The 27,400-nt window shown below is 38.8% G+C and overlaps 2 protein-coding genes and 1 long non-coding RNA gene across 3 annotated transcripts in view; 1 reads left to right on the forward strand and 2 right to left on the reverse strand.

Moving 5' to 3' along the window:
• Positions 1-5,822, reverse strand: part of TRPM7 (transient receptor potential cation channel subfamily M member 7) — an 87,137-nt gene extending 81,315 nt beyond the window's left edge. Inside the window, exon 1 of the mRNA XM_037502473.2 lies at positions 5,790-5,822. Within this exon, the coding sequence (XP_037358370.1) occupies positions 5,790-5,792 (3 nt within the window). The 5' untranslated portion in view covers positions 5,793-5,822. The remainder of the gene's footprint in view (positions 1-5,789) is intronic.
• A 381-nt stretch (positions 5,823-6,203) lies between these two features.
• Positions 6,204-17,321, forward strand: LOC129146880 (uncharacterized). Its single transcript, XR_008554207.1, has 3 exons — positions 6,204-6,321; positions 12,603-12,674; positions 17,254-17,321. It is a non-coding gene; the product is annotated as an uncharacterized LOC129146880 (long non-coding RNA).
• A 4,947-nt stretch (positions 17,322-22,268) lies between these two features.
• SPPL2A (signal peptide peptidase like 2A) overlaps positions 22,269-27,400 on the reverse strand; it is a 43,338-nt gene continuing 38,206 nt past the window's right edge. The window contains exon 16 of the mRNA XM_037504148.2: positions 22,269-26,466. Coding sequence (XP_037360045.1) covers positions 26,392-26,466 — 75 coding nt within the window. The 3' untranslated portion in view covers positions 22,269-26,391. The remainder of the gene's footprint in view (positions 26,467-27,400) is intronic.

A 27,400-nucleotide genomic window follows, 5' to 3' on the forward strand; every position in this document is an offset into this window, starting at 1 on the left:
CTCTGTACTGTCATCAGAGATCTCAAATACATACATGTCCCTGAATATCAAGATTCTTGTCCAAGTTTCTATTATAAGAAAAATCAACATGTACTCTACTATTTATTAGCCTTATGACCTCTGGTGAGCGATTTAGCTTCTGTATTCCTCACATAGATAAAGAAGAAACAGTGTCGACTTCATAGTTTTCTTATGGGATTAGCACATATAACAGAGGCAAAGCATTTAGAACTATGGTCACAGGCAAATGCCAATAATACATGATCACTAATATTATGAAAACTTGCCTAAACCCTGTTACACACTTTTCTTAGTTAAGAGTACCCTCTATATTGTGTATAATAAACCTACTCTCAAAGAGAAAGACAATCACTGGTTCCTGTAGTAGAGGATAGTATTTACAGCCCTATCTTTCTAATCTAGTGAATGCTTCTCCAATCTTCTTATAGTAATAGTCTGCTTCTCAGATAACTTTCCTTCTATCATTCCCAATGTGCTACCAAACTGTCAGAGGAAGTAGCTAATTAAGTTTACTAACTTACACTTTGCACATAGTCAAACAGTGAACTCTGGGGCTCAGTTTAATGCAAAAGGTTTTTTTTTTCCCCCTTTCCATGAGGAACTGGGTTTCCAAAGACTGATGTTCCCAGAAGTCTGGCAGTTGGATTGTGGTAATAAGTTATTAGGTTTCCATGCTGCATGGGGGACAAACAGAGGAAAGATCATCTTTTACTGACTGCAAACAGAGGAAATATCATCATCTTTTACTGACCGAGAGGCTAACAGTGATGCTCATAAGACTATCACAAAGAAACTCAGGTGGAGAGCCAAGTATGCCAACTTCAAAGAATTGCTTATCTCCAACATACTACTTTTTTTTCAACAAGGTTCTAAAATTTATAAATGGCCAGGAAACTAAAAATAAAAACAAGATTCACAGCAATTTTCTAGATCTACTATAAATGGAATCAAAATATCAACAAAATTTAAAAGTACTAACTTAATTCAAATTATAATGAATCCCTTTCATTAAAAATAAGAGGTGCAATTCTCCAAGTCAAACATTTCATTCATATTCAGACTAATCTAATAATTGCAAAGCAATGTCTACTAGTCATACATATAGGAGTTCTTTTATATTAATTCATAGAAATCACTCAGCTTAAATCCCTATAGTTAAACTCAGCTTAAATCTCTATGATGCTTATATTCTTTTGTTGTTGTTTTTGATGCTTATATTCTAAACTAATCTCAACCACTCTGAATTTTGCATCCAGGTGCCATACTTAAAACAAGCACTTGAGCAGCAGTCATTTTTTTAAAAAACAAACTGTACATTTTAATTGTATAGAAAGGTTCCCCCCAAAAAGGGAAAGTGAAATCCAGAATTAGATTATAGATCATTAGCAATATTCATTAATTACTACTACACTACTAAAACTATGTGAATGTCTGACAGGGAACTTAACTGAAAAAAATCAGGTAATTGACAACACCCACCCACTGATCAATCTAAACATCAAAAATAAAAGTGTGCTCGCTTCAACAGCATGTATATTAAAAAAAAACAGAAAAAGATAAAAAAGAAAACAACCAGCAGCATGTATCCCTTAGTGTCATACAATACAAAGCACAGCGCTCTACTGTGAATATTTTTGCCAAAATATCAAACTAAAATCTGAGTTTTCAGTTTGACCACTAGTTCACAAGAAATACAAAGGAGAAAGGAACATGTTACATGAATCTGCTATAGCAAATACAGTCAACAAAGTTCAACTGGTAAATTCTATAGGCAAGAGATCTGGGTTTTTTCCCAATAAATACATAGCAAATGATGAACAATAAGGGGAGAGTAACGGAGACTGAAAGACTTGTCAACCAGATGCTGTGTGGAATACTTTGAATTCTGATTCTAACAAACCAATCGGAAAAAACATGAAAAAATCAGACAAATATGATGAATAAAATGATTAAAGAATTATTAATTTTTTAGGTGCTAACAGTACTGTGGATGTGTTAAGAGCCCTTATTTTTTTAGAAATACATAAAGTATTTATAGATAAGTATGCCTGGGCTTTGCTTTTAAATAATCCAGTTGAAGGGGAATAGGAGGGATGATAGAAGAAGCAAAATTCACAAGTCTTAAACTGTTGAAATTGGTCAAAACTATATGGTAGTTAATTTTATTGTTATATCTGCATTAGATCAAATTATCTATGGCAAATTATCAAATTTAATTTTGTAAGTGCTTGCTTTAATAGACCTTTATTTAAAAATCAAAAACAAAAATGTATGACATACAATAGAAATTACACCACCAAAGTCATCAAGTTCTGAATATTCTAACTCCTAAACCGCTCAATCAGTTCTCTTTTCTGCTGGTCTCTTTTCCATTTAAACACACACCAATGTATCCGCAATATTGTTTCCCTAAGTGACTCGCCAAATTCTAAAAAATAAAATCCAAACTTGTTTTCAAGGCATGCATTATTGCTCTCAGAAATCTGGCCCTTGCCTTTCTTTACAACACTCCCACCAGTACCTTTAATTCTATACTCCACACATTTCAAACTATGTACAGACGCATAGTACCTGTAAAGTCATTCCAATTATAAATTAAGGATGCCCTTCCTTCACTTCTAAAACTCAGTTCCCTTATACTATAATCACCAATTCAATGCTCTACTGATACTACAAGACTCACCTCTATTAATCAGCTCCTTTGCAAGCCTACCCAGACTTTCCATCTGATTTCCCTATATTTTCACTGTAATAAATGCAAAAAAAATCAAAAACCATCCTTTTGTTTTTTGCATATGTATAGTGTCCTGCAAGACTGCTGGGTGTTATAGTACCTGCAACACAGTAGACACTAAATGTTTTATGATGTATACATGTTTCATTTGCAATACAGGTAGGTCTTTTATAAATAACTAGAATGTGAGTTATCTGAAAAGTGAGGAACTTGTCTAACACATCTTTGCCACTCCAGTCAGTGCCAATCATACATAGTTCTTAGAGTAAACATGAAAAACGCACTTGCCAAATGGGTAAGACAAATTATTTCCAGTAGTTAAGGTAAGTAATTTTGTATAAATTTGATTCCCTGCCAGTTCTTTAATTTGTGCTTCTTCATATTTTATTTTGTAATGTTTTTGGTCCATCGACTGCTTTGTCTTTTGGCTTTTCAAAACAGAAAAAGAAGTTTGTATGTTTTCTTTAGTATCAAAAAACAAACTGAAAATCAGAAGCAAATGCTTTAAATAAAAGTTTACAGTAAGAATTATACACCTGGGTCTCCCCTGGTGGCGCAGCGGATGAGTGCTGGGCTGTGAAGCTGCCCATCGCCTCCGCAGCGCAGGTTCAATCCCCAGCCAGGTTCAATCCCCAGCCGCCAGCGAGGGTCCCACATGGCATGCAGACCTCTCCTGCTGCGCCTGCTGCTCCCCTCAGCAGTGTACTTCGTCAGTCTGCCAGCTCTGCTCTCCCCTCTGGCTCTGGTGAATTCTCTCACCCTCCCAGGCTTCTGACTGTACCCAGTGGTTGTGTAAATAAATAAATAAATCTTTAAAAAAAAAAAAAAAAAAAAAAAGAAGTATACACCTGAGAGTAGACACAAATACTTAGGTAAACTTTCAGGTCATGGTGTTGACCCAAAGATAAGAGAGCTCAACAAATTAACATTATCAAACTAAGCACCCCCTTTCGGGTAACTGTAAGATTTCACTCTAATTGGAAATTGTACAGAAAATTATACAACTCAATAGTAGCTGGGACTGAAGCAAAGTGAAAAATAAAATCAGACTCTTTATTTCAAATTCCCAAGTGAAAATTTCTCCCTTTTAATGAACAGGATTGTTAAAAGCATGTACAACCAATACTGAGTTCATACTATGTACCAAACATGGCGCACAATTTAGGTATACAAACCTATTATTTTCTGGGGGAGTATATCTGTGTAAAATGACTGGCTATAAGCAGCAAGGCAACAGAAGCAGGAGAAACTTAGACCCAACTTAATTTCTGAAAACTAGATTTCAAAGTATTTGTAGCATGACTTTAAGGTGACAGGTTAGATTTAAAATGAGTACCCTGAGGTAAGACTAAGAAATTAGACTCACTAGAAACAAAGAAATCTGGTTGCTAACATTAGGAAGCAATGGTTTTGAGGATGAATCATCTTTATTTCTATTTTCTAACGTATCTAAAACTTTCAAAATAGTAAGTTCAGGGGGCCTCCCTGGTGGCGCAAGGGGTTAAAAGCACAGCGGTATGAAGCTATCCGCAGCCCCTGCAGCACACGTTTGCACAAGTTGGATCCCTGGCCAGAGAGCTACCCACATGGCGCAGATCTCTCCTGTCTTGCCCGTTGCTCCCCTCAGCAGTGTATTTCAGTCTGCCTGCCTGTTCTGCTCCCCACTCCTCTCACCCCCTGCACCTCTGGCCTGTATCCTTGTTCTTGTATGCATAAATAAATCTTTAAAAAAATAGTATGTTCAAATTTATGCTATGTTATATAAAAGGAAAACCAGACATATTGCTTAAGTCAGTATTAATGGTTTGCTTTTTTCTAAAAAAAAAAAGCTTGAGTGTCATGCTATAGCCTGCTCTTTATGATTCAACTTTGACTCAACTCCACCTCCCCCCCAAAAGAACGAGAGTCCCTTAAAATCCTTTTAAGTAACCAATTAAAAAAATCAGTGTAAGTAGGGGACTTAAATCTTTCTTTAAAAAACTAGTGTGAAAAAGTGAAAAGATGTTTTGCCTTCACATTACCAAAGAAGAGTGAAAAATAGTAGAAGGGGCACTATTTAGTCAACGTGTAGCGATATTCGTGGTTTCAGTTTTGAACGCATCTGAACCAGCCTCTAGAGAAAAGGAAACCTGCTAGACTCCGGCACAGGGCGAGTGTTTGCAAGAAGCCTATCAAGTTCAAGGACTGACCAGAAACACCTACCCCGCAGTTCGGGTCCCTGATTTCAATGACTTTCTGTGTAACAAATCTTCAGGCTTGGTTCCTAGTCTGTTATCAAAATGCTCGATCAAAAGCTGCAATGCACCGCCTCCCTCTCTCCACTTTGAGGCACCTTCGGCTTTAAGCAGGACCAAATCCTTCTCTCGGGCAACGGTAGTTGGAAATCAATCCTGACAACACATCGCTTCGGGAGCTACAGCAATGGCCCGATAAAATCCCTAATTCTTCAAGAAAATCCCCAATCAGATCAGCAGCCAACACGTCAAATCGCTCCGCTTTGGCACCAGACGGGAAATGTACCTGTAGAGTATCCGCTGCGCAGCAGACACAGACACGGCACAGCTCCAGTCCCGGTGTCCTCTACCCCGTGTCTGCTCCCCCCAGCGCTCCCTCCCTTTCCACGCAGAACTTGAGCAGCGCCCTTGGCTCCCTCATCCGCCCGCCACCGGCGCCAGGAGGAACGCGCCCCGGGGAGCTGCGGGGCTCGGCGGCTGAGCTCTGCGGCGGGCGCGCTGCGGCGGCTCAGCCCCGCCAGGGACTCCCGGGCTCGCGCCTCGGCCGCCTCGGGGGCCTTCGCGGGGGTCTCCGCGCAGGGGGTTCCCGCGACGAGCTGTCGCGCCGGCTCTGCGCCCCGCTTCCTGCCCCTCACCCCGAAACCACTGGACCCGCGTCCCGCCAGGGCGAGTCCGGAAGCCGGCGGGCCATTCCGGGGCGGCGCGCCGCGCCGCCGCGCTCACTCTCGCCGCCGGGTCCCCCGCGCCCCGGCCCGCTCCCCCCGGGCCGGCGCCCCGCCGGGGCCTGCGGGGTCCAGTACCATTCTCCTCACGGGGCGGGCTCCGGAAGGGCAGCAACTCCACCTCCTCCTCCTCCGCGGCCTGTAGCCATCTATTGGGAAGCGTCTCTGGAGTCGGCAGCTGAGGCCGCCGGACGAGGACAGCCCAGGGAAACCACCTCAGAACTAACTCAGCTCCGGCGCTAGCAGCAGAAGCCGAGTCTTTCATAATTGTGCGACCAACTCCTCCGGGTGACTGGCCACAGGGACGCGCCCGCGCCCGCCTCCGCCGGCGACGGGGCTGAGGACAGACCACGTGAAGGGCGCGTCGTGTGCGTCGCCGCCAGCGACACGGTCACGTGAGGGGCGCGCGCCCCCGCCCTTCCCGGCCGCCGCGCTCGGCGCCTCGCGCGCACGCGCCGGGCACGAGCGCCCCGCCCCACCCGCTCCCCGGCTTCGCGGGGAGGGGGCGGGGGGTTCCCCACCGGATGGCCATTGGATATCGAGGCGGGACTGGCACCGACGTCTGACGCGGCGCCCGGAGGGGAGCTTGAGGAAGCGCCAGCCGAGAGCGGTGAGGTTCTCGGCTGCTGGGACCCAGCCCGCGTGGCGGGGCGGCCTTGGCTCCGCTGCCTGGGCTCGGCCTCTGCCTGTGCGCGGGAGGCATGTTCCCCGGGCCCTCCTCCGAGCCTCTCTGGGGTGCAGGCCTTCAAGAGCTCGCGCTCCTCGTCCAAAATGTAAAAGCAGCGTACCTCACATCACGTTCTTCTGCTCGCTTCTCCTGTTTCTGCCTGCAGAAGCCTTACTGCTTTCACTGGGCAGCAGCCTCCCCCTGCAGAGAGCTGCCTGCAGGCTTGCGTACCCCACACAGCTTAGCCAAAAACGGTGCTGTCGTGGTTCTTGGGTCTCACGCCTGCCTTTCTGCCTTCCCATTTCCTTTGCTATCACCCCAGCGCGAGTCTATTCGTGATACCCACTGGGTGGTGCTTTCCACACTTCACCTCCCAGCTCCCAAAAGACTTTTTGACTTTCTGTATTTGATCATTTGCTATCCGACTCTAGCTTATCTTTTGAAAAACAGCGTTATTGAGAAATACACATACGACAACCTATACATCTTTAAGTGTACAGTTTGACACGTATTGACACATGTATACACATTTGAAATCATTACAGTCAGGACAGTCTCCTTTTGAATTTGTAAGCCTTCCATCCTGTCCCTCCTCTTCCCCATTCCTTAGCAACTACTGATTTTTGTCATTGAAGGTTAGTTTGCATAGTCTAGAGTATTCTATAATGATAGTGATGGAGGAAAGGATAGAAAACCTAAAGGAGGCATCACAAGACTAGAACCTAACTCACACAAGGAGGTAGGGGTAGAGGGATTAGCTTAAGCCATTAACCCAGTTAAAGAAACCAAGACCCTTGGGCCTCAACGTCCAGATCAGGAAGTGCAACACCCCAAAAACTATCAGACTGCTCTAGGGTGTGTCAGGACCACAGACCTGAAAGTGAAGGTGGAGATTAAGGAACAAAGCGTCCACCCACAAAGATGAGCCCCTCCCTACCAAAAGATGATAAAACCTAAGGCTGCCTGCATGAAGGCACAGCAGTCCTCTGCCCACCTGTGACTATGCAGGTGCTTCCCTTCACCAACCTTCTCCCTCCGCAGGGCAGCAGCCTTCCTGCCTGCCCATGACCTGTCCCATGCCTGGACTTCTCTTCATTGATCTCCCTCAGTAGAGGCAGCTCTCCTCAAGGCTGCCTGCCTGCAACCATGCAGGCCTCTCAGCAAACCTGTCCCATTCGGGGCAGCTCTTTCTGCCCGCTTGTGTCTATGCAAGTGTACCTTACTCCTCTGTCCCTTTTTCTAATAAACCTACTCTTTCAAATGTAACTAACATCTCTGTCTCGTGGAGAAACTCACCTGGGAAACTCACTGCATGCTCCTGAAAGGGGAGCTCTCCAAACCCACAGAATCCAAAAATTACATCAATAACATACAATGTGTGCCCTCTTTTGGGGGTGGAGGGGGTCTGACTTATTTTACTCAGCATAGCTATAACCTCTTAAACCTACAATTCACAGAAATATGATCTTATCTCCAACAAAACTGATCCACCCATTGTTTCCCCCAATAAGCTTTGGCGGTGCTAGTGAACAATCTTCAGGGATTGTGTATTTATTACCCTTATGGCAAATCCAGAAAAACAAAGGTTTAAAATTGTCTTAATATATGTTTTATAGCTTTCCTACAAGATTATTAGACCCTGGGGACTAGGATTTTAGCTAATTTATGCATGTATTCAACAAATGTTTATTTTTTAGATCTCAGCTGGGCCTACACACTTCCTGCCTTTAGGGAGTTTATAATCTAGAAGGTGGAGACAAACCAGAAAAACAAAACACAATGAGATAGAGTCCTTTGTTTTCATCCTTCTTTGTGACTCTGGTCTTGTACCAACTACAAATTCTTCACCTCTTCTTTGGATGATGTAGGAAGGAAACAAGAATATCTGTTAAACAATTTATCAGACTAAATTCAGAAATCGGCTTTATTAAGTGATTTATGATTGGGTGGCATTCTATCTAGCAAGTAGAAAAACTGCCTAGGCTTGCACAAAATGGAAAGTTTTTATAGTCAGAAAGAGAGTGGGGTAAGGTTATTAGCAAAAGAAAAGAAAGATTATTTCAAGTAAATTCACCTTCCCTCAAGGGAGGGCAGGAGGTATTATGCAAATTACCTCACTAGCGCTAATCTGCAAAGTCCAGATTGATTGATTTACTGTACATTTAAGAGAGGTTGAAACTGCAATTAGGTTAGATGTTAAGTCTGAATGGAGCACTTCATGAGCTCCATTTTGGGCCTTTTTTTTTTCCTTTCTATTTTTAACAACTCCATGATACTTGATTTCTAGAATTCTTCAATATATTGGAGTAATAAATTAGAGTTAGAAATGAAGAATAGAATTATTCCATAATTTAATAAAAATAAAATCCTTACTGTACAGATGATCAGACAGCCCTGAAGTTCACATATGCTGACTTTCAGTGAGCAAACAATTCTTCAGGCTGAATGTTTCCTTGAAAATATATATATATATATTGAGTCTAAGAATAAATATTTCATGAACAGTAATTTTTCCTTACATTATTATTCATTTTTGTACAGTAAATGATTACTCCGCTCGGATATAGTTCCCAGAGTTTTCCTGCCACCATATCACCTCACCTGTGAACCATTACCATATTCCCTTGTGTTCACCCCTCCCTGTCCCCTCTTTTGCTGTATGCCTCAGATCTATGGTCAGCTTGCCAGTTTTGACTTTTTCTTTACCTTTCGTTTGTTTTCTCTTTATTCTGCATATAAGTGAAACCATTGATATCTCTTTTTCCCTTCTTTTTTTTTTTTTTTTTTTTTTTTTGTGGGACCTACGCTGGCGGCCTGGGAACGAACCGGCGCGTCCAGCCTTCCAGCCCAGCGTTCAACCACTGCGCCACCAGGGGAGGCCCTCTCTTTTCCCTTCTGACTTATTTCACTTATCATAATCCTTTCTAACTCCATTCATGTTGCTGCAAATGGCATGAGTTTAGTTTGTCTTTTTGATTGTATCATGTAAATGTACCACAACTTTTTGATCCGTTTGTGTATTTTGGGGCATTTGGGTTGTTTCCATATCTTGCCATTGTAAATAGTGCTGTGATAAACATAGGAGTGCAAGTTTCCTTTCAAATTAGTGCTTTTTGTGTTCTTTAGGTAGATTCCTAGGAGTGGAATTGCTAGATCATATAGTAGATCCATTTTAAGTGATTTTTAAAAATTTTTTTTAAGATGTATTTATTTATGCATACAAGAGCTGGGGTACAGGCCAGAGATGCGGGGGGTGAGAGTGTAACAGGGTGGTCCCCAGGAAAGGGAGAGATTCCAGGTTTCCTGTACCACCCAAAAGGAGGGTGGAGTTGAGCAGGGAGAAGAAGAAGCTGCAGAGGAGACTGAGGAAGGAAGGATGCAGGATGGAGAGCCAGAAGGAGACCTGGAGGAAGCACATGTAGCCAAGAAACATGTGAAGAAACTGTGCTTGCCGTTTGGTTGTGGACTGGTTGAAACAGATGTGGGTGAAACTTGTGGGGAGGTGACAATGGCGGGTTTTGTCTTGATTGTGATTTTGCTCTTTTCCTTCCAGACTTGTCTGGTTGTTTCTGATACTTTTCTGTGGGTCCCCACTGGAAGATGCTTTAGATTTGTGGCAGGCTTTGGGGACTTGCTCTGGGCCAATCCTGCTTGGGTGGACTTTTTCCCACAAAGGAACAGGTAACTTTGGGTGCTTGATTTAGAAACTATATTCTTTGCCTTTCCTGTATTGTTTACTAATTGTATTAAAGTTCCTTTTCATTAAAGTCTCATATGTTTTGTTTTGATGCGGCAGATTGCAGAAGCTACTTAGAGCAGGCAGGTTTGTGGAGTCTGGGGTGCCCCTCTCCCTGCCCTGTAACAAGAGGATCCACCAGAGACAGAGTGGGGAACAGAACAGGCAGACTGACTGAAATACACTGCTGTTGGCCATTTGTATTTCTTCTTTGGAGAAGTATCTTTGGTTCTCCTGCCCATTTTTTTCACTGGGTTGTTTGCTTTGTTTTCGTTGAGTTGTATGAGCTCTTTGTAGATCTTTCATATCAGAGCCACATTCATTGTATGGAGTGCAAATATTTTCTCCCACTCAGTAGGATGACTCTTCATTTTGATTGCTGTCTTTTTTGCTGTTCAGAAGCTTTTTATTTTTTTTTAAAGGTTTATTTATGCATACAAGAACTGGGGTATAGGCCAGAGGTATGGGGGTGAGTGGATTCTGGAGCAGAATAGGCAGATTGACTGAAATACATTGCTGAGGGGAGCAGCAGGTGAGACAGGAGAGGTTTGCTGCACCATGTGGGTCAGCTCCCTGGCTGGGGATCGAACTCATTTTGCAGTAGCTGTGGATTGCCTCATAGTGCTGACACTTAACCCCTTGTGCCACCCGGAGGCCCCAGAAGCTTTTTAGTTTGAGGTTGTCCCAACAGTTTGTCTTCTCCTTTGTTTTCCTTGCTTCTGGAGAAGAATCCCCAAAGATATTTCTGAGGTTTATGGAATAGAGTGTTTTGCCTATATTCTTTTCTGTATATTTTATAGTGTCAGGTCTTACATTCAAGTCTTTTACCCATTTTGAGTTGATTTTTGATTATGGTGTGAAATAGTAGTCTAGTTTCATTCTTTTGCATGTTGCAGCCCAGTTTTCCCAACACCATTTATTGAAGAGGCTTTCCTTTTTCTAGTATATATTCTTTGCTCCTTTATCATAGATTAGTTGACCATATATGTGTGGTTTTATTTCTGGGCTTTCAGTTCAATTTTAGGAACAGTGTTATTCAATGTTCAGTGATTAACAGATGGTAAAGTCACTGTTTCAGAAAATGATTATTAAATGCTCTCACTTCTTACCCTTAAGGACTGTTTCCATTTTGTCAATGTCATCTCAATTTCCCGCTCTCAATGAATCACATACTCATTCTCCCTATCTGCCCAATTTTTGGCAACAATTCAGCTCAACAAACATCTACTACTATGCTCTGTTTAAAGCACTAAGCAAAGTGATATAAAGAATAAAAACATGAAAAAGGATGGTATTCTATCAGCTCATAGATTTTTAACTCAGTCTAGTGCATGCATTCTCAACCTCAAAGGGGATGACATCGTCCCCATGAAAATAAAAATTGATTCTTGGAGTCAGGGGGGAGTAAAAAATGCTACTCTTATATATGAAAGCATAGCTATATATACAGTATAATGTATATATACATTATATATACTGTATATATACAGTATATATACATTATATATACTGTATATATACAGTATATATATTATATACAATTATATATACAGTATAATTTTAATGCTTAAATAAGCATTAAAATTTCATGAGGAAAATGTTCAATTAAGAAGAACATGTCTAAAAAACCTCCATAATGGGTTGATAATGAAGAAGCAGCAAAAAAGATTCAGAAACGTAGATTTAATGTAACAGAAATAAATAAAAGAAAATGTTAAAGAAACAATTGGGCCCAAAATGGACTCACTCATGTGAAGCCTCTTTTTCCAAACCAAAATATAATATCTTACTTAATTATATTTTCAGCCTCCTCCTCAAATGTAATCCTGACCAGTCCCTGTCCCTCTGCCTTCCACCATGGGAGGGTAGCTTTGCCTGAAACAATCTTTTGCTCCTTTCTTCTTCTTTTTTTTTTTCACACTTTTTTTTTTTAAGGATTTATTTATTTATGCATACAAGAGCTGGGGTACAGGCCAGAAATGCAGGGGTGAGAGGATTCACCAGAGACAGAGTGGGGAACAGAACAGGCAGATCGACCGAAGTACACTGTTGAGGGGAGCAGCGGGCGAGTCAGGAGAGGTCTGCTGTGCCATGTGGGTTGCTCCCTGGCCAGCCGGGGATTGAACTCGTGCTGCAGAGGCTGCAGATTGCTTCATAGTGCGGTGCCTAATGCCTTGCACCACCAGGGAGGCCCGCACCTTTCTTCTTGCTAAATGCACTGCTGCCCAATTTATTAATAAAGCTTTTTACTCAGATGAGTTTTGTTTTATCTTTTTTAACAAAGTCTAAGTCATAATGAAGAAGATGAATATTATAATTGCTAACTTCCAGTAGTGTCCTCTATGTTCCTTGCTTCCTGGTATTCTTACTCCTTGAGTTTCCTTGAATAGCGTTGACCTATGAATTGTATGGGATATTGTGTGTAACTGTGTGTGACTTCTAAGGCCTGGTAATAAGAGATATTTTGGCTTCTACCTTGCTCTTTTAGATTGCCTACTTTGAGGGAGCTAGTTACCATGTTGTGAGAACACTCAAGAAGCCTTGTGAAGATTTACACAGGGTAAGACTGATATCTTCTTCTAGCAACCAGTACTAATGTTACAGGGCAACCCTGATATGAAATGTCTTGCCTGGCTGTGGGTCCTCACCCATGTGCTTAAAAGGGCTTATAATAAGACTCAACTGCAGGCACACACAAAAAGGTTAATAAAGGGTTTATTTACAAAAGAAGGGGAAATGAAGAAATGAATAACTCACGGAGAAAGAGAATAATTCAGGGATAATGATTCCTCCTAGCTGGAATCCCAATAGAACACTGAGAGCCAGCGAAAAACAAGAGAGCCCCCAAAGCCCACGTGTCTGGTTATATACCAAAACTGGCTGCTTAACTCCTCCCTCAGTTCGCACAATCCTCCCTTCAGTGATGATGACATTATGGGATTTGTAGTTCTTGGTGTCTTGGATCTCTTTGGTCTGGAGTTGGGGGTGGAGTCCTTAAAATCTGTGTTTGTGGAGTTCATTCAGGGCATCTTTTCCCCCCAACACTAAATTGCCAGCCATGTGGGTAAGCTCACCCGAAAGTTGATCTCTCATCCCCAAACAAGATGTCAGATGATGGCAGCCTCAGCTGACATTTTGTAACCTCATGAAAAACTCTGAGATTGAATCATCCAGCTATACTATTCTCAAATTTCTGATCCTTGGGATCTGTAAAAAATAGTATTTATTGTTCCTTTATATCTTTGTTTTAGTGGTTTAAGCTACTAAATTTTGGGATCATTATTATGCAGTAGTATAAAACAGATAAGATTGTGGTACAAATAAGGCGCTATGCAGTGGTAACTTCCAACCATCTTGGGGGCATTTTGAAAGCTTGAGAGACTGTGCAGGTAAAAGAAATTGTGAGTTAATGGGATAGAAATTGCCCTAAGTCCTACTTGAGGAAGTGGGCTAAATCATGAACCTGCTAACCTTGTCCAATTTGGCCCACCACCCTGACCATAATGCACTGTGTTTGACCAAAAAGGGTTAGATCCTCACTAATGATTATCTCACAGTGCCCTGGAAGGAGAGGGCCAAGAGCCCGCATGTACAATTGGAAGCTTATCTGTCTGCAGAATGCCCTGGCACAGCCCAATCCAGAATAAGCTATCAACCTGCTCACTGCCCTGCTTTTTTGACCTACCCTTTAAATATTTCCTCCTAACTCCCTCCATGTGTTAGGGGGAAATGATGTCCTGAGCTCATTCCATACATGGAGTCAGACTAAATTCTCCTTTCCTGGCACTGATGTACAAGCCGCTAATAAATTCTTGCCTGAAGCAGCACTCTCTGGTGAATTCTTTCTCCAGAGAGCAAAGGACCCACTCTTGAGTCAGGGTCCATAACACTTGGAGGCAGTAGAATATGAACTGAGTTTTATAGGATGAATTGGAAGGATGTATATAGGAGAGAGGTATTCAAAGTAGAAAGAACTCACAAACAAAGGCAGAGAGGCATAACTGTGTCCTAGACTCTTAAGTGATGAGAGACTAGGACTCCAGTAAATAAACCCTAATAGCTTTTTATTTAGAATCAATTTAGTAAGAATTATCCTTAAGTCTTTTCTATACTTAAAACTCTTCGGTGGCTCTTACTGCCTTATATCAAGTCTAAACACCTAAGTATCTGACCTGATCATTTTTTTCCCAGTCTTAGCTGTTGTCACTTCTAGCTTTCTTCCTATTTCCTTTCAATACTCATTATCAGAACTCAACCTGTGAGTCATTTCTTTCAATAATTTTTTTTATTCCTCCCCCCAGCAGATGCAATCTGGGTTAGGTATTCTTCCTATATGTTCCCATTAAAACTCTATATTCCCTATGATAGCATTTATCTCTGAACTGAACTGTTTACCAATTATTTGTCAATCCCTTCACCTCCTGCTATTGAAAATGTTCAAGAATCAAAACAATGTCCATCTTTTTCTCCAGTGTATCCTAGCGCATTTGATTCTCTATTGTATCCTAGTTTGATAGCACATATGTAGGAGTCATTCAATAATATTGGGGTTTTTAAATTTTTTAAAAAGATTTATTTATTGATTTTTACATAGAAGAACTAGGGTGTAGACCAGAGGTGCAGGGTTGATGAGAGGATTCACCAGAGACAGAGTGGGAGCAGAACAGGCAGACTGACTGAAATACACTTCTGAGGTGTACAGCACGCAAGGCAAGAGAGGTCTGCTGCGCCATATGCAGGTTAGCTCCCTGGCGGGAGATGGAACTAAGGCCGCACTGGTGATAGTGCTGAGACTTGACCCCTAGGCCACCAGGAAGGCCCCATTCAATAATAGTTGCTGAAAAAAAAAAAATAAACTCTGATACGGCAGAATCTAAAGATGTAACTATGTCCTCTAGTTCTGGCATACAGAGTTTTTTGTCAAACTAAGGCAAGATGTTATTCTGACATAGAGCGTTAATGGAGGTGGAAGAACATGGAAATCTCTTTTCCCATAGTATATTGTTTAATCAGTCAGTCATTCATTTACTAATCATATTTATTGAGCATCTATTGTGGATCACACAGTGTGTGGTAGGTCGTTACTTCATGGCTCAGGTCTTGTGCTTCTTGTTTGTGCTTGTTTTCTGAAATGTTTTCTCCTAAACCTGATCAACTACATGAGATTATCCTTTGAATTAGTGTGCTGAGTAAGCACATTGCCCTTCCTAATGTGGATGGGGCAGCATCCAATCCACTGAAAGAACTCAATAAACAAAAAAGGCAGAGGAAGGGGGAAATCTCCCTACTGACTGCTTGACCTGGAATTTTCTGCTCTTGACTGGGAGTTACACCATCAGCCCTCTGGTTCTTAGAACTACACCATCAGTTTTCCTATATCCAGCTTACAGACAGCACATAATAGGACTTCTTAGACTCTATAATCACGAGTCAAACTCTTATAATAAATTATTTTTGTAATAAAAAATGTGTTTATATATGTACATATATGTTCTATTTCTCTGGAGAATTCTGACTAATAGAACTCCATCTTAATTTTTCAATCTACTAATATATGTATAATTTTATAGAGGATTACAAATAAAATATTTTCAAGTAAATTTTATTCTGATCAAAATCAAAAATTAATCAATTAAATTTTAAAATTGAAACAATACCATTTATGTTCACACAAAAAATTAAATACTTAGATGTAAATTTAGTAAAATATGTACAAAATTCATATGATGAAAATTACAAAATTCTATGAAAGAAAATAAAGAGTAATAAATGGAAAGATGCTCCTACAAGGATAGGAAGATTCCATATTGTCAAGATATTAGTTCTTCCCAAGTTGATCTACAGATATAACACAAAGCCAATCAAAATTCCAGTAAGCAGTTTTGTAGATATCAACAAACTGATTCTAAAGTTTCTGTGGAGAGGCAAAAGACCCAGAATAGTCAACACAATATTGAAGGAGAAGAACAAAGTCTAGAACTGACAAGATACCAGCTCACCTTCAAGATTTACTATAAAGCTACAGGAATAAAGACATTGTGGTTTTGGTGAAATAATAGACAAATGGATCAATAGAACAGACTGGCCCAGAAGTAGACCTGTACAAATATTTTTTTTTTCATATATACCAACAGAATCAACTGTTTGACAAACGAGCAAAGGTGTTTCAATGTAAAAAATATAGTCTTTCTAACAAATACTACTAAAACAAATGAACATCCTCATGGGGACAAAAAAGAAATCTAGATACAGAGCATATAACTTTCACAAAAATAAACCCAAATGGACCATAGACCTAAACGTAAATATGAACTCATAGAAGATAACATAGAAGAAAATCTTGGTGATCTTGAATTTGTACTAAACTTTTACATAGCACCCCAAAAGCACAATCCATGAAAGAAAAAATTAGTTAGTTGGACTTAATTTAAATTAAAAATTTCTGCTCTGTGAAAGATAAGCCACAGATGAAAAGAGGTTCACCATCATATGTCACCAAGAAATAGCAAAATATAGCAGTGAATTACCACGACACGCCTGTTCAAATAGAAAAAATTTCAAGTACCTGCAATATTAAATGCTGACCAGAACATGGAGTAACAATAACAAAATAGGACTGATGCTTTGGAAGATAGTATGACATTTCTTACAAAAGTGAACATGCTTTTTCAATGTGATTGAGCATCTGTGCTTCTTGGTATTTACCCAAATAGGTTAAAAACTCATGTCCACATAAAAACCTGCACATGGATGTTAATAGCAGCCATGTGCGTAATTGCCAAAATTCAGAGTAACTGAGATGTTCTTCAATACATGAATAAGTAAACTGTGGTACATCCACACAATGGAATATTATTCCATGATAAAAAGAAGTGAGCCATCATGCCATTAAAAACTAAATGAATGTTGCTAAGTGTAAGAAGTCAATCTGAAAAGCTACATACTGTCTGATCCCAACTATATTACCCTCAAATCTTGACATTTATTGCAAATATAAGTTTTACATTCACTTATAAAGGCAGGCTTCATACTAAAACAATTTGAAAGCATCACAATCCTTACCTCCTTATAGTGAGGAAGAAAAACAAAGTGAGTACATATACTCGGATAAACAGTACTGATAGACTTTCTTGATGCAGGGTTACCACAATCCTTCAATTTGCAAAAAGGCAGTTATCTGTGAAGATGAATTAATGAAGTACAGTAAAGTAAGGTATGCCTGTATATAGATACCTTCTATGGTTACATCCACATTTTAGAGAACTCAATAAGAGAAAAATAATGTATTTGCCTAGATGTTTATTATTTATGTTTCTCTGCATGTTCTGAATTTCCTTCGCTTCGTTTTCATCCTATCTGGAAAACTTTGACAGTTTTTTTAAAGAGTAATTCTATTACCCAGCACTCGTGTCCAACGGTTCTTTGCTTCACTGCCAGGTGCAAATCATGAGCAGACCAGCAGTAGCAAGTGACAGGTTTACGGAGAACTATTCCATAGACAGAGTAGGTCTGCCTCCGGAGAACGGGCCTTGTGTTTCCTGTGGGTAGGCTCACTTATCTTGCTGGGGAGGGGAAAGGAGGCAGTGCTATGCTAATTTGGGGGTGTTTCTTTTCATCAGAAAAGGGAACGTTTTTTTCTGGGGCTTGGGGTGCTTCTCCTTTTTCTACCTTTTTTTGAAGGTATCCTGTTCTTTCTCGAAACCGGGAGTATTTTCTGGGGAATGGGTGCCTTTAGGGTCAGGGTGGGGAGCCATCTTCTTTCTGGAGACTGGGGTTTCAGTAGCAGTTAACTTCTCCAGAGTGTCAGCAGATGTGTAATTTATTGAGTGGTTTCTATTGGCCAGATATTGTTCTAGTCACTTAACTTGTATTAACTTAAGTCCTCTCAACTCATTAAGCTAGTTACTATTTTTATCATCCTTAATGTACTGAGGAGGACATTGATGCATAGTTTCAGCCAAGGCAATCTAATTCCAGACTTTATGCCCTTAGCCCTTATGCTTTATTACCTCTTGCGGCAGTAAAACACAACAGACAAATCTGTCACTAATTATAGAGAGCAACAACAACGAAAACTAATAATAGAGAACAAACTTTTTATGGTTTTAGTCTTTCACAAAGTCTTTTCTTTTTTTAAAGATTTATTTATTTATTTATTTATACAAGAACTGGGGTACAGGCCAGATGTGCAGGAGGGTGAGAGGATTCACCAGAGATAGAACAGGGAACAGAACAGGCAGACTGACAAAATACACTGCTGAGGAGAGCAGCGGGCGTGACAGGAGAGGTCTGCTACGCCATGTGGGACCCTTGCCGGCCGGCCGGGATTGAACCAGTGCTGCAGAGGCTGCAGACAGCTTTACAGCCCAGCGGTCAACTGCCTGTGCCACCAGGGAAGGCCCACACAAAGCCTTTCTTCATAGTATTTAATCAGCTAATCAAGAATCTTTGTTTTCTTCACTAGGTTCAAATACTTGGTGTAGGTAATTGTTTCTTGTTATACTCTAATTTCTTTTTTTAAAATATTTTTTTTATGCGTACAAGAACTGGGGTACAGGTCAGAGATGTGGGGGGGGGGTGAGAGAATTCACCAGAGACAGAGTGGGGAGCAGAACAGGCAGATCTATTTAACTACACTGCTGAGGGGAGCAGTGGGTGAGACAGGAGAGGTCTGCTGCGCCATGTGGGTAGCTCCCTGGCCGGTTGGGGATCGAACTCATGCTGCAGAGGCTGCAGACAGCTCCACAGGCTGCATACCAACTCCCTGCATTACCAGGGAGGCCCTATACTCTAATTTCTTTCTGAAAGGATCCGCCACCAGTGTGAGTCCCTGAGCAAGGGACACTAAGAGGAACAAATGAGAACTGGTAACATCAAAATAACTAGAATTGGTTAAAGCATCAAAATAATTCAAAAGAGTATATATGAAATATCTGTTTTATGTAATATTCCCCGGCACTTAAAACTAGACATTATAACTGTTTGGCAAATCCTTTATTTATATAAGTAGAAAGTGATTAAACTAGTTCCAACAAATTTTACTATACTTTGGATAGAGGATTAATGGATTTTCTTTCTTAGAAATCCCTTCAGAAGAATTAACCTAGTTTACAATAGAAAAGCTTATAAAATTGCAACCAAAAGTACCTGTTTCAAGTATTCATCTCTTAACAACAACTTAGTTCAGTGCCTGGCATGTCATAGATATTCAGTAAATAGTTTTTTTTTTTCCTTTTAAAGATTTATTTCTTTATGCATACAAGAACTGGGGTATAGGCCAGAGGTGCCGGGGGAGTTGGGGGGGGGGCGGTGAGAGGATTCACCAGAGACAGAATGGGGAACAGAACGGGCAGATTGACTGAAAATACTGCTGAGGGGAGCAGCAGGTGAGACAGGAGAGGTCTGCTGCGCCATGTGGGCAACTCCCTGGCCAGCTGGGGATCAAACTCGTGCTGCAGAGGCTGCGGACAGCTTCGCAGTGCTGTGTTTAACCCTTTGCACCACCAGGGAGGCCCTCTTTATTTATTTATTTATTTATTCATTCATTCATTCGTTCATTCATTCATTCATTTATTTTTGCACAGAAGAACTGGGGTGCAGACCAGAGGTACGCGGGGAAGGGAGGCATGAGAGGACTCACCAGAGTCAGAGTGGGGAGCAGAACAGGCAGATATACTGAAATACACTACTGGGGAGAGCAGCGGGCAAGACAGGAGAGGTCTGCTGTGCAATATCTGGGTTAGCTCCCTGGCCAGAGATCGAACTTAGGCCATAGCAGTGAGAGCACTGAGACCTAACCTCTAGGCCACCAGGAAGGCACTGAATGTTAAAGTAAGACATAGACATGCTATTTTGCTTCTCTTTTAATTTATGTCTCTGAAAAATGTGCCTGATGCCATTATCACATCTAAGAAAGTGAACAATAATTATTTGGTATTTTCTTATATCTGTTTCAAAACCAAACTTTCCCAGTTGGCTCACAGATGTCTTATTCAGATGGTCTACATGGTCCATATAGGGGATGTGAATATCATGACACTGAAGTTTCTTTTAATTTAGAGCAGCCCCTTGCTCACAATACAAATCACTTGCCATTCTTATAAGAATTCAGTTGTCCAATAGAATGTTGCATATTCTGTATTTGTAAGTTTATTCCCTTGAGTGTCATTTAACTTGTTCTTCACCCTCAGTATTTCCCATAGTGGTTGTTGGTCCTCTAGATTCGATTAGATCACAGATTATCTTTTTTTTTTTTTTTCCCAGAAACACTTCTTGGTGCTTTGTGCCTCATACTACATGATGTTGAAACACCTACAATATCTGGTTACCTCACTTTTAGTAATGCTAAGATTTATTAATGATTCAGGTGCTGACAACTTAAGCCTTCCTTTTCTTCTAATGGTTTCACACACCAATGATCATTACCTGAACTAATTATAGTATTTCATGTGGAGTTACAAAGGGTAGTTTTCTAATCCTTCCATTCATGAAGAGCCACAGATCTCCTCCCCTACTTCATATCTCTGGGCAAACGTTCTTCCATTACCCTGGCAGGAAACTGGCGGTTTGTTCTCTGGAGAGGGTGAAGTAGGGGTTCTCTGGCCTGGGTGTTATCCGTTAAAATTGAGGGTATGCCTCAGTTGATGTTTTGTGAATGCTTGCAAATAGAATACTGGGATTGTCAACATTTTCCCCAACCACATGACTACAAGAGATTAGGTATTTTTCTTTTGAGGAATCTGATCAAGCCAAGAGAAAGCACTTAAGATACTGACTTTTGGGTTTCCCAGTAGCAGAGGCATAACATCCTACAATTGTACCTCACATTTACTAAGCCCCCTACTTATGTGCTCATTGTGTCCAGTTGGATTTTTAAGACCTCACCCTCAAACATGAGCAGAAAACTAAAGATTGCCTTCCCTCTGAAAAAAAACTTCTAAGATTTAACAAAAATGGAATTGGAAGAAAACAGTGGCTATAGACAGAACAATTTCAAGGTAAGCAAACAAAACCCTATTATTATTATTATTTTGAAAGAGTTAAGAAAATATATGGCATCAATACAATAGCAGTAAGTACTATAAAAAACAAAGTGTTAGCAAAAAAGAGCTCTTGGAAGTTAAAAAAGTATGTTAGCAGAAATTAAAAGTCAATGAAAGGATTGGAAAGTAACATTAAGAAAATCTTCCAGCCACATGGCCAAAAGGCAAGAGGTAGAATATTGAGAGGGAAGGTAAGACACTCAGATTAGTGACCCTCAGATCTATATTGTAAATTGTTTTTTTAACAGATTGAAATGCCAAGTCATAGACTTTAAATTTTAACTAACACTGAGAACTGTTTATCCATAACTTCTAAGAGATTTAAGAATTAGTGTCCTCACAGTTTACAGAAATCTGTCTCCAGAATTTTGCTAAGTCTGTATTGCTTCAAGTCCAGTGTCTATTCTAAAACTCACATACGGGTGGTTGAAATTGTCAAAATTTTTCAAGAAGGATATTTTCTCACTAGTGTTACCTAGAATTACTCATTATTTTCTATTGCTTTTCAGTGCTACCTTGTTTTCACATCTAATTTTATTTGTATTTTTTAAAAGATTTATTTATTTATGCATGCCAGAACTGGGGTACAGGCCAGAGGTGTGGGGGTTGAGAGGATTCACTAGAGACAGAGTGGGGAACAGAACAGGCAGATTGACTGAAGTACACTGCTGAGGGGAGCAGCGGGCGAGTCAGGAGAGGTCAGCTGCGCCATGTGGGTTGCTCCCTGGCCGGGGATTGAACTCATGCTGCAGTGGCTGCAGACAGCCTCATAGGTTGCGTCTCAATTCCTTGTACCACCAGAGAGGCCCTCACATCTAAGTTTAAATTGTTGTGGACCACAGGAAATAGAAATTTGAGAACTACTAATCTTAATATAAAACACAGGCCTATCATTTTATAGCAAAAGAAAATTAAAATTTAAGCTAATAAATATAATTTTTAGGGTACCAAACAGTTGGTAAGCTAGTTCTCTTTACCTCTACTATAAAATATATACATTAGACTATTTATAGTTTACTATATAAAGAAAATATGACTAATTTGCTGTTTAACCATGTATACATGTGAATACCTATTAAAAAGAATTCAACAGATAGAATTTTTGATTTCTATTTTGAAATTTAATGAGCATATGATTAAAAAAAAGCAAAATGTACAAGAATGCACAATGAAAAATAACTCCCCATGACTCCTGTGCCCTAGCCATCTTAACTCCCTCTCTTCCTAAAGAGAGTAACTCCAGTTTATTATGCATCTTTCTAGATATATGGGATGAAACAAAGTTCCATTGAGGCAGGGCATGGAGGGAATAAGACAAACACTACAGACACATATCTGGATCAATCACATCTAAGTTAAAAAGACAATACAATGGTAAAGATTTTAGTTGTTTGTGAGAACAGTATCAGCAAAGCTGCAAGGTGGTTCATCACAAGAGGTAGCATCTCAGCCAAAGAAAAAAAGTCTATAATACAGTAGTTTAGTATTTATAAAAGGCAATATTGTATCAATATATAAAATTTTCAGTAAATGACTCAAAACTTAGGTTTTATAACTTGTCAGACTTAAATACACAATTTCATAAGTTATTACCATATGTACCTTATATGAACATGATCTAGGACATTGTTTTCAACTATTCTTTTACCGTTCAAAATATAAAACAAATTCAAGTTTTACTTTAAAATAGAATTTATTGATACCATGGTGAATTTAATACATTAAAAATTTGTCTTTCTTGGCAATATTGGCACATAAGGAAGAGTTGTAACGCACTGCTAAATTAAAACCTCAAAAAATTTTAAACTTTAAATCCTGTTCCATAAAAAAAATTAAAGCTTAGTAGTGTTATAAAAGTATTTACACTAACTTACACATCAAAGTGTTAAAAAAAAATCCCACACTCAAACCAATTATCTAGGAAGTAAAAGTTCAACCATATATATTAAAGGTTCTCAATTGAATAAAATACAACAGAAGAAATAAAAAAGGCAAAATCTACCTAATTTACATTGACTGACACTGGGAGAGCTACAGGCTAATGAGATAATATTTACATATTTTTAAAAATGTATTTTTGAAAAGAATTAAAGTTGCTTAAAGTACTTCTAATACTTAAAGAAACACATTAAGTATTCTACACTGTGTTCTTTTAGTTGCCTTTAATTGGCAATAATGCAGAAATACTCTGAAAATTATTTGAAAAAATTTTTCTCCCGTGAACATTTTCATAGATTCAAAGACTGTCTTCAACTATGGAAACATTTAATGAGAAAATTGACATAGTTTTTACTATACTATGACATGTATACTACTGTCATTGTTTAGCTGAAAAGTCAGTAATCCAAATTGTGAGCAGTACAATAGAGAGTCAAATTTCAAAAGGTTCAGTCATTTGATTCAGCTCTCTTGACTTTAGGGTATACTTCTTCTAGGAAGCATAAAGTGATTTATAGTCAGTATTTTAATTTGATTTGCATTACCATTCACAACCCCCTTAAAATTATCCTCTGAGCTAGAGCACTGAATATACATTTTTTTTAAACTGTAGAATTTGTTATTTAGCATCACCTTGAATACACATTAAGCCTTCTTCCTTGTTAATGGGAAAATAATAAAGCTGTTTGGACTAGTACCTTCTGCTAATTTGTAACTCCTATGCTTTTGAAATATTATTTGCTGAGATCATGCTGAAATTGTAGAGGCTAGATTTAAAGTATTTTTTTAGTCAAATGTAAAGACAGTTTTTGCTTATTCCTAAACAGCAAAGGAAAACTGAAAAGTTCCTTTGTATTTACTATAAATGTACAATTTCACCAAAAATGTACATGGACATGTAACTAAAATCTATGAATGCCAATAGCAGATGACCTTCCTTCAAAAGAGAAATAAATCGCAGATTCTACTAATAATGTATTGCTAATTTTTTAAAAAAAAATCTACAAACTAGCAGAAAATATTAGAAATTTAAGGTCTTTCCCACAAACTATCTTTAGTTTTGCTGAAGTAAAAATCATCTATATTACAATTAGAGATATTTCACACTTATAAGCTACAAAATTGTTCAGAGGGAATTTCTAATTTCTAAGTAAGTAATCATACAATATATCTTACTGTTTCAAAGACATGTTTAGGATAAAAACCTCTCTTTCCCTTACAGTTATTGGTATTGGGAGGACAGGAGAGGAAAAGATGATAGTCTTTTAAAGCCAAATTTTCATCTCTTCTATCTTCTGCTCAGTTTGATTCTCAAAATATTTTTGTACTTTGTTAGAATCTCTCTAAATTTTTTTAGAGCAATCTCTCTAGATTGCTAGAATAATTATTTAAGTACAATATAAAGTCGATACTGAGAATGGAGAAACTTAAGAAGTTTCATCTTTTATTTCTTATTTCTATTTAATGGCGTACTAGAACAACTTTTACCTCCTTGATAACTAATGGCTGGAAAAAGTGGAGTTTTATGAAAAAACTCAAGATTTCAGATTTTAGATGTAAAATTTTCTTTAACAGTCTTCATAAACTGTGGTTGAAGCTTTTGAACATCATAAAGCTGGGGTGAGAATGCAGATAATTTTACTAAAAAAGCTGTATTTTGGCAAATATTTTGACATTACAAATGAAAATATAGTTGGAGCTTTAAAATGGCACTTAATCTGTTCTTCACGCTACGAGAACCTGCCAAATAAATTAATTCTTTGGAAAAATTCAGACTTGGTATTCTAGAGGCAAAATTAAGATCAACCTTTTTTTTGCCCATCACATACCTGTCACTGCCACAAACCAAAGGACCTACAAATGTATTAAATGGAAAGAGAGGTTATTAAGGGAGATTTTCTATCTGTAATTTACTCAGCAAAAGTTAACAATTAAACACAAAGCATCAGTTCCCTCAAAAGCTAAATTTAGTTCAAACATCAAAGGTCTGATCCATTTAAAAGCAAGAGTTTTATCTCTTAATCAGCTGAACTGGACTTAAAATGAAGGATCATAGATTTGTTCACATATTTGTACATTATTTACAGAGAAATGCAAAATCCTATTGCCTTTGCAATCACTTGTCATTTGGGAATTTCTTAGAAAAAAAAAATGGACCTCTGACACTCAGAAGAATGTTCAAGGCCATATCTGAGATTTGGCAAACAGTGAGAAAGATTTTTCAGTTGGCAGGTGCCACAGTGATGAATTGGTCTAATCTACCTATTTTATAAATAAGAGAATGGAGATACTTGTATCTGCAGCTAAGACAGTCTACTCAAACTCTTGTAATTAAACTAAGTGTCCACTCTTTTGTCTCCACTAATTTCCTTTGAAGCACACTTTATAAATCAACTACTCCACCAAAATTAAAAGGCTAGCAGTGGTTTCTATGGGGAAAGGAGCTTGTTAGGGATATTACACCTCAAACAATAAACCATATGGATAAGCCAATATATAATTTGATAAAAAATGATTTTTACAAAATATACACGCTTTAACATAAAGAAAAAATTTAAATAGATCAGAAATACCGTAATGAAATTGAGTGTTAGTGTAAAATTTAAGCTATATCATCAAGGAAATAGACCACTGAAAACTGTAAATTTCAGTTTTTTTGTCCTTTTAATGACTAATTCTATTTATTATGTTTCTCTCTGCCTGGAAAAATATTCTAATATAACACATAGGCAGTAATTTAGGTTTTCAAGTTTTAAAAAGAATGGGATTTAAAAAAAAAACTATGCTACAAAAATAAGCACTTATATATATATTCCCAAATTATATATTTCTAATGTCTGAAGTAATAAAAGGTTGAAAATTTCACTGTTGAACTACCTTCTTACATATGATCTTGAAGTTATTTCTACAGAATATAAAGTTTATGTAATTCTTTACAGTAAAATCTCTCAGAAAAGTAATTTGACAGAAATTTATCTATCACTAGAGTTGAAAGAAAGATTTCAGTAAGAAAAGTACAGGGGTGGGTCAAGTTTTTTTTTAGAAAAATATCCTGTATATAATACATCTTGGAAATTACACATGCTTTTATTTAATGTGAAGGCACAACTTTAACAAGTTAAAAGCAAATGTATTTTAATTACTTATGTCATTGTCAGTACCAGCTCATAAAAATATATATTTGCAAGCATGTAATCGAACATTCTTTCAGATTGTCAGTTCAAAATTCAATCTAAAAAGTCCAACACTATTTCTGGAAATCCAACTGACACATTATTGCAGATCCACATAATATTATTATGGCTGGACAATCTGTTCGCCAGAAGTCACGGGGTTTTCTTCGTTTGTTGCATAGTCCGAATGGTTCATCACCTAGGCATAAATAAAAGATGTTAGGAAACGCAAATTTTCAACTTGTCCTTACTATTCACTAATTTGGAAAAAAAAAGTGTACAAAAAAAGACAGAATGCTACACAGAACTGAGCAATATACTAGCTCAATAGCCTATGCTCCTAAGGATATGGTCAGTATGACAATGACCTTTCAGGAAGCCTAATCGTTTGATAACTGCTTTCTCTGGGTCTTACACTATCTCCATTTCCCAATATGAACACTGCCCTTCATGGCAGTGATAACACACAAGAAGATGTTCCTGAGGCTTATTCCAGGACACAATTCCTTACACAATTCTAGAAAGGTGGCCTCTGAAATAGGGTCAGCGAGCCCAGCATTTACTGATAATTCTGCTTATTTATAACTGAACCAATCTCCACAAACAGTCTCATAAAACACTCATTAAAGCAGAGTACTGGAGAGCTACTAAAGCTGAAGCAGAGTTGTTCCAGTACCTCTGCATTCTGACTTGTCATTTACAGCTTGTGACTTCTAAAAATAATTAGAAGCACCAGTGACATTTAACAGAGAAAAATCCACTGTTCACCTGATAGCAACACACTGAAAGCTTAGCTCCCGCCCAGAGTAAAATATAGCCCATTGGAGGCTGCGGTATAACTCCACTGATTCACGTTTACGAACAAAAAAATTCCCTAAAATTTTTCTTAATTATTCTATATGCCAAAGTAATTATGCCACTGCTTGATTTTCTCTAGAGAGAAAATAACACCTTTACTTACTCTGTACTTACTAGAATTAAGACTGAATAAAATCAAATAAATGGAACTGAATACTTCGGTTTTGAAGCAATCCAGATAATAATTAATAAACAATAACTATTCCTAAGTAGCTACAGAAAATAAGATATAATTGAGGTTTCCAAATTTGCAGGTTTACTGAAATCCTATTGAA

Source organism: Talpa occidentalis, unplaced genomic scaffold (assembly GCF_014898055.3).
Source record: "Talpa occidentalis isolate TD23 unplaced genomic scaffold, MPIMG_talOcc4v2.1 talOcc4.11, whole genome shotgun sequence".
In the NCBI taxonomy this organism is placed as follows: domain Eukaryota; kingdom Metazoa; phylum Chordata; class Mammalia; order Eulipotyphla; family Talpidae; genus Talpa; species Talpa occidentalis.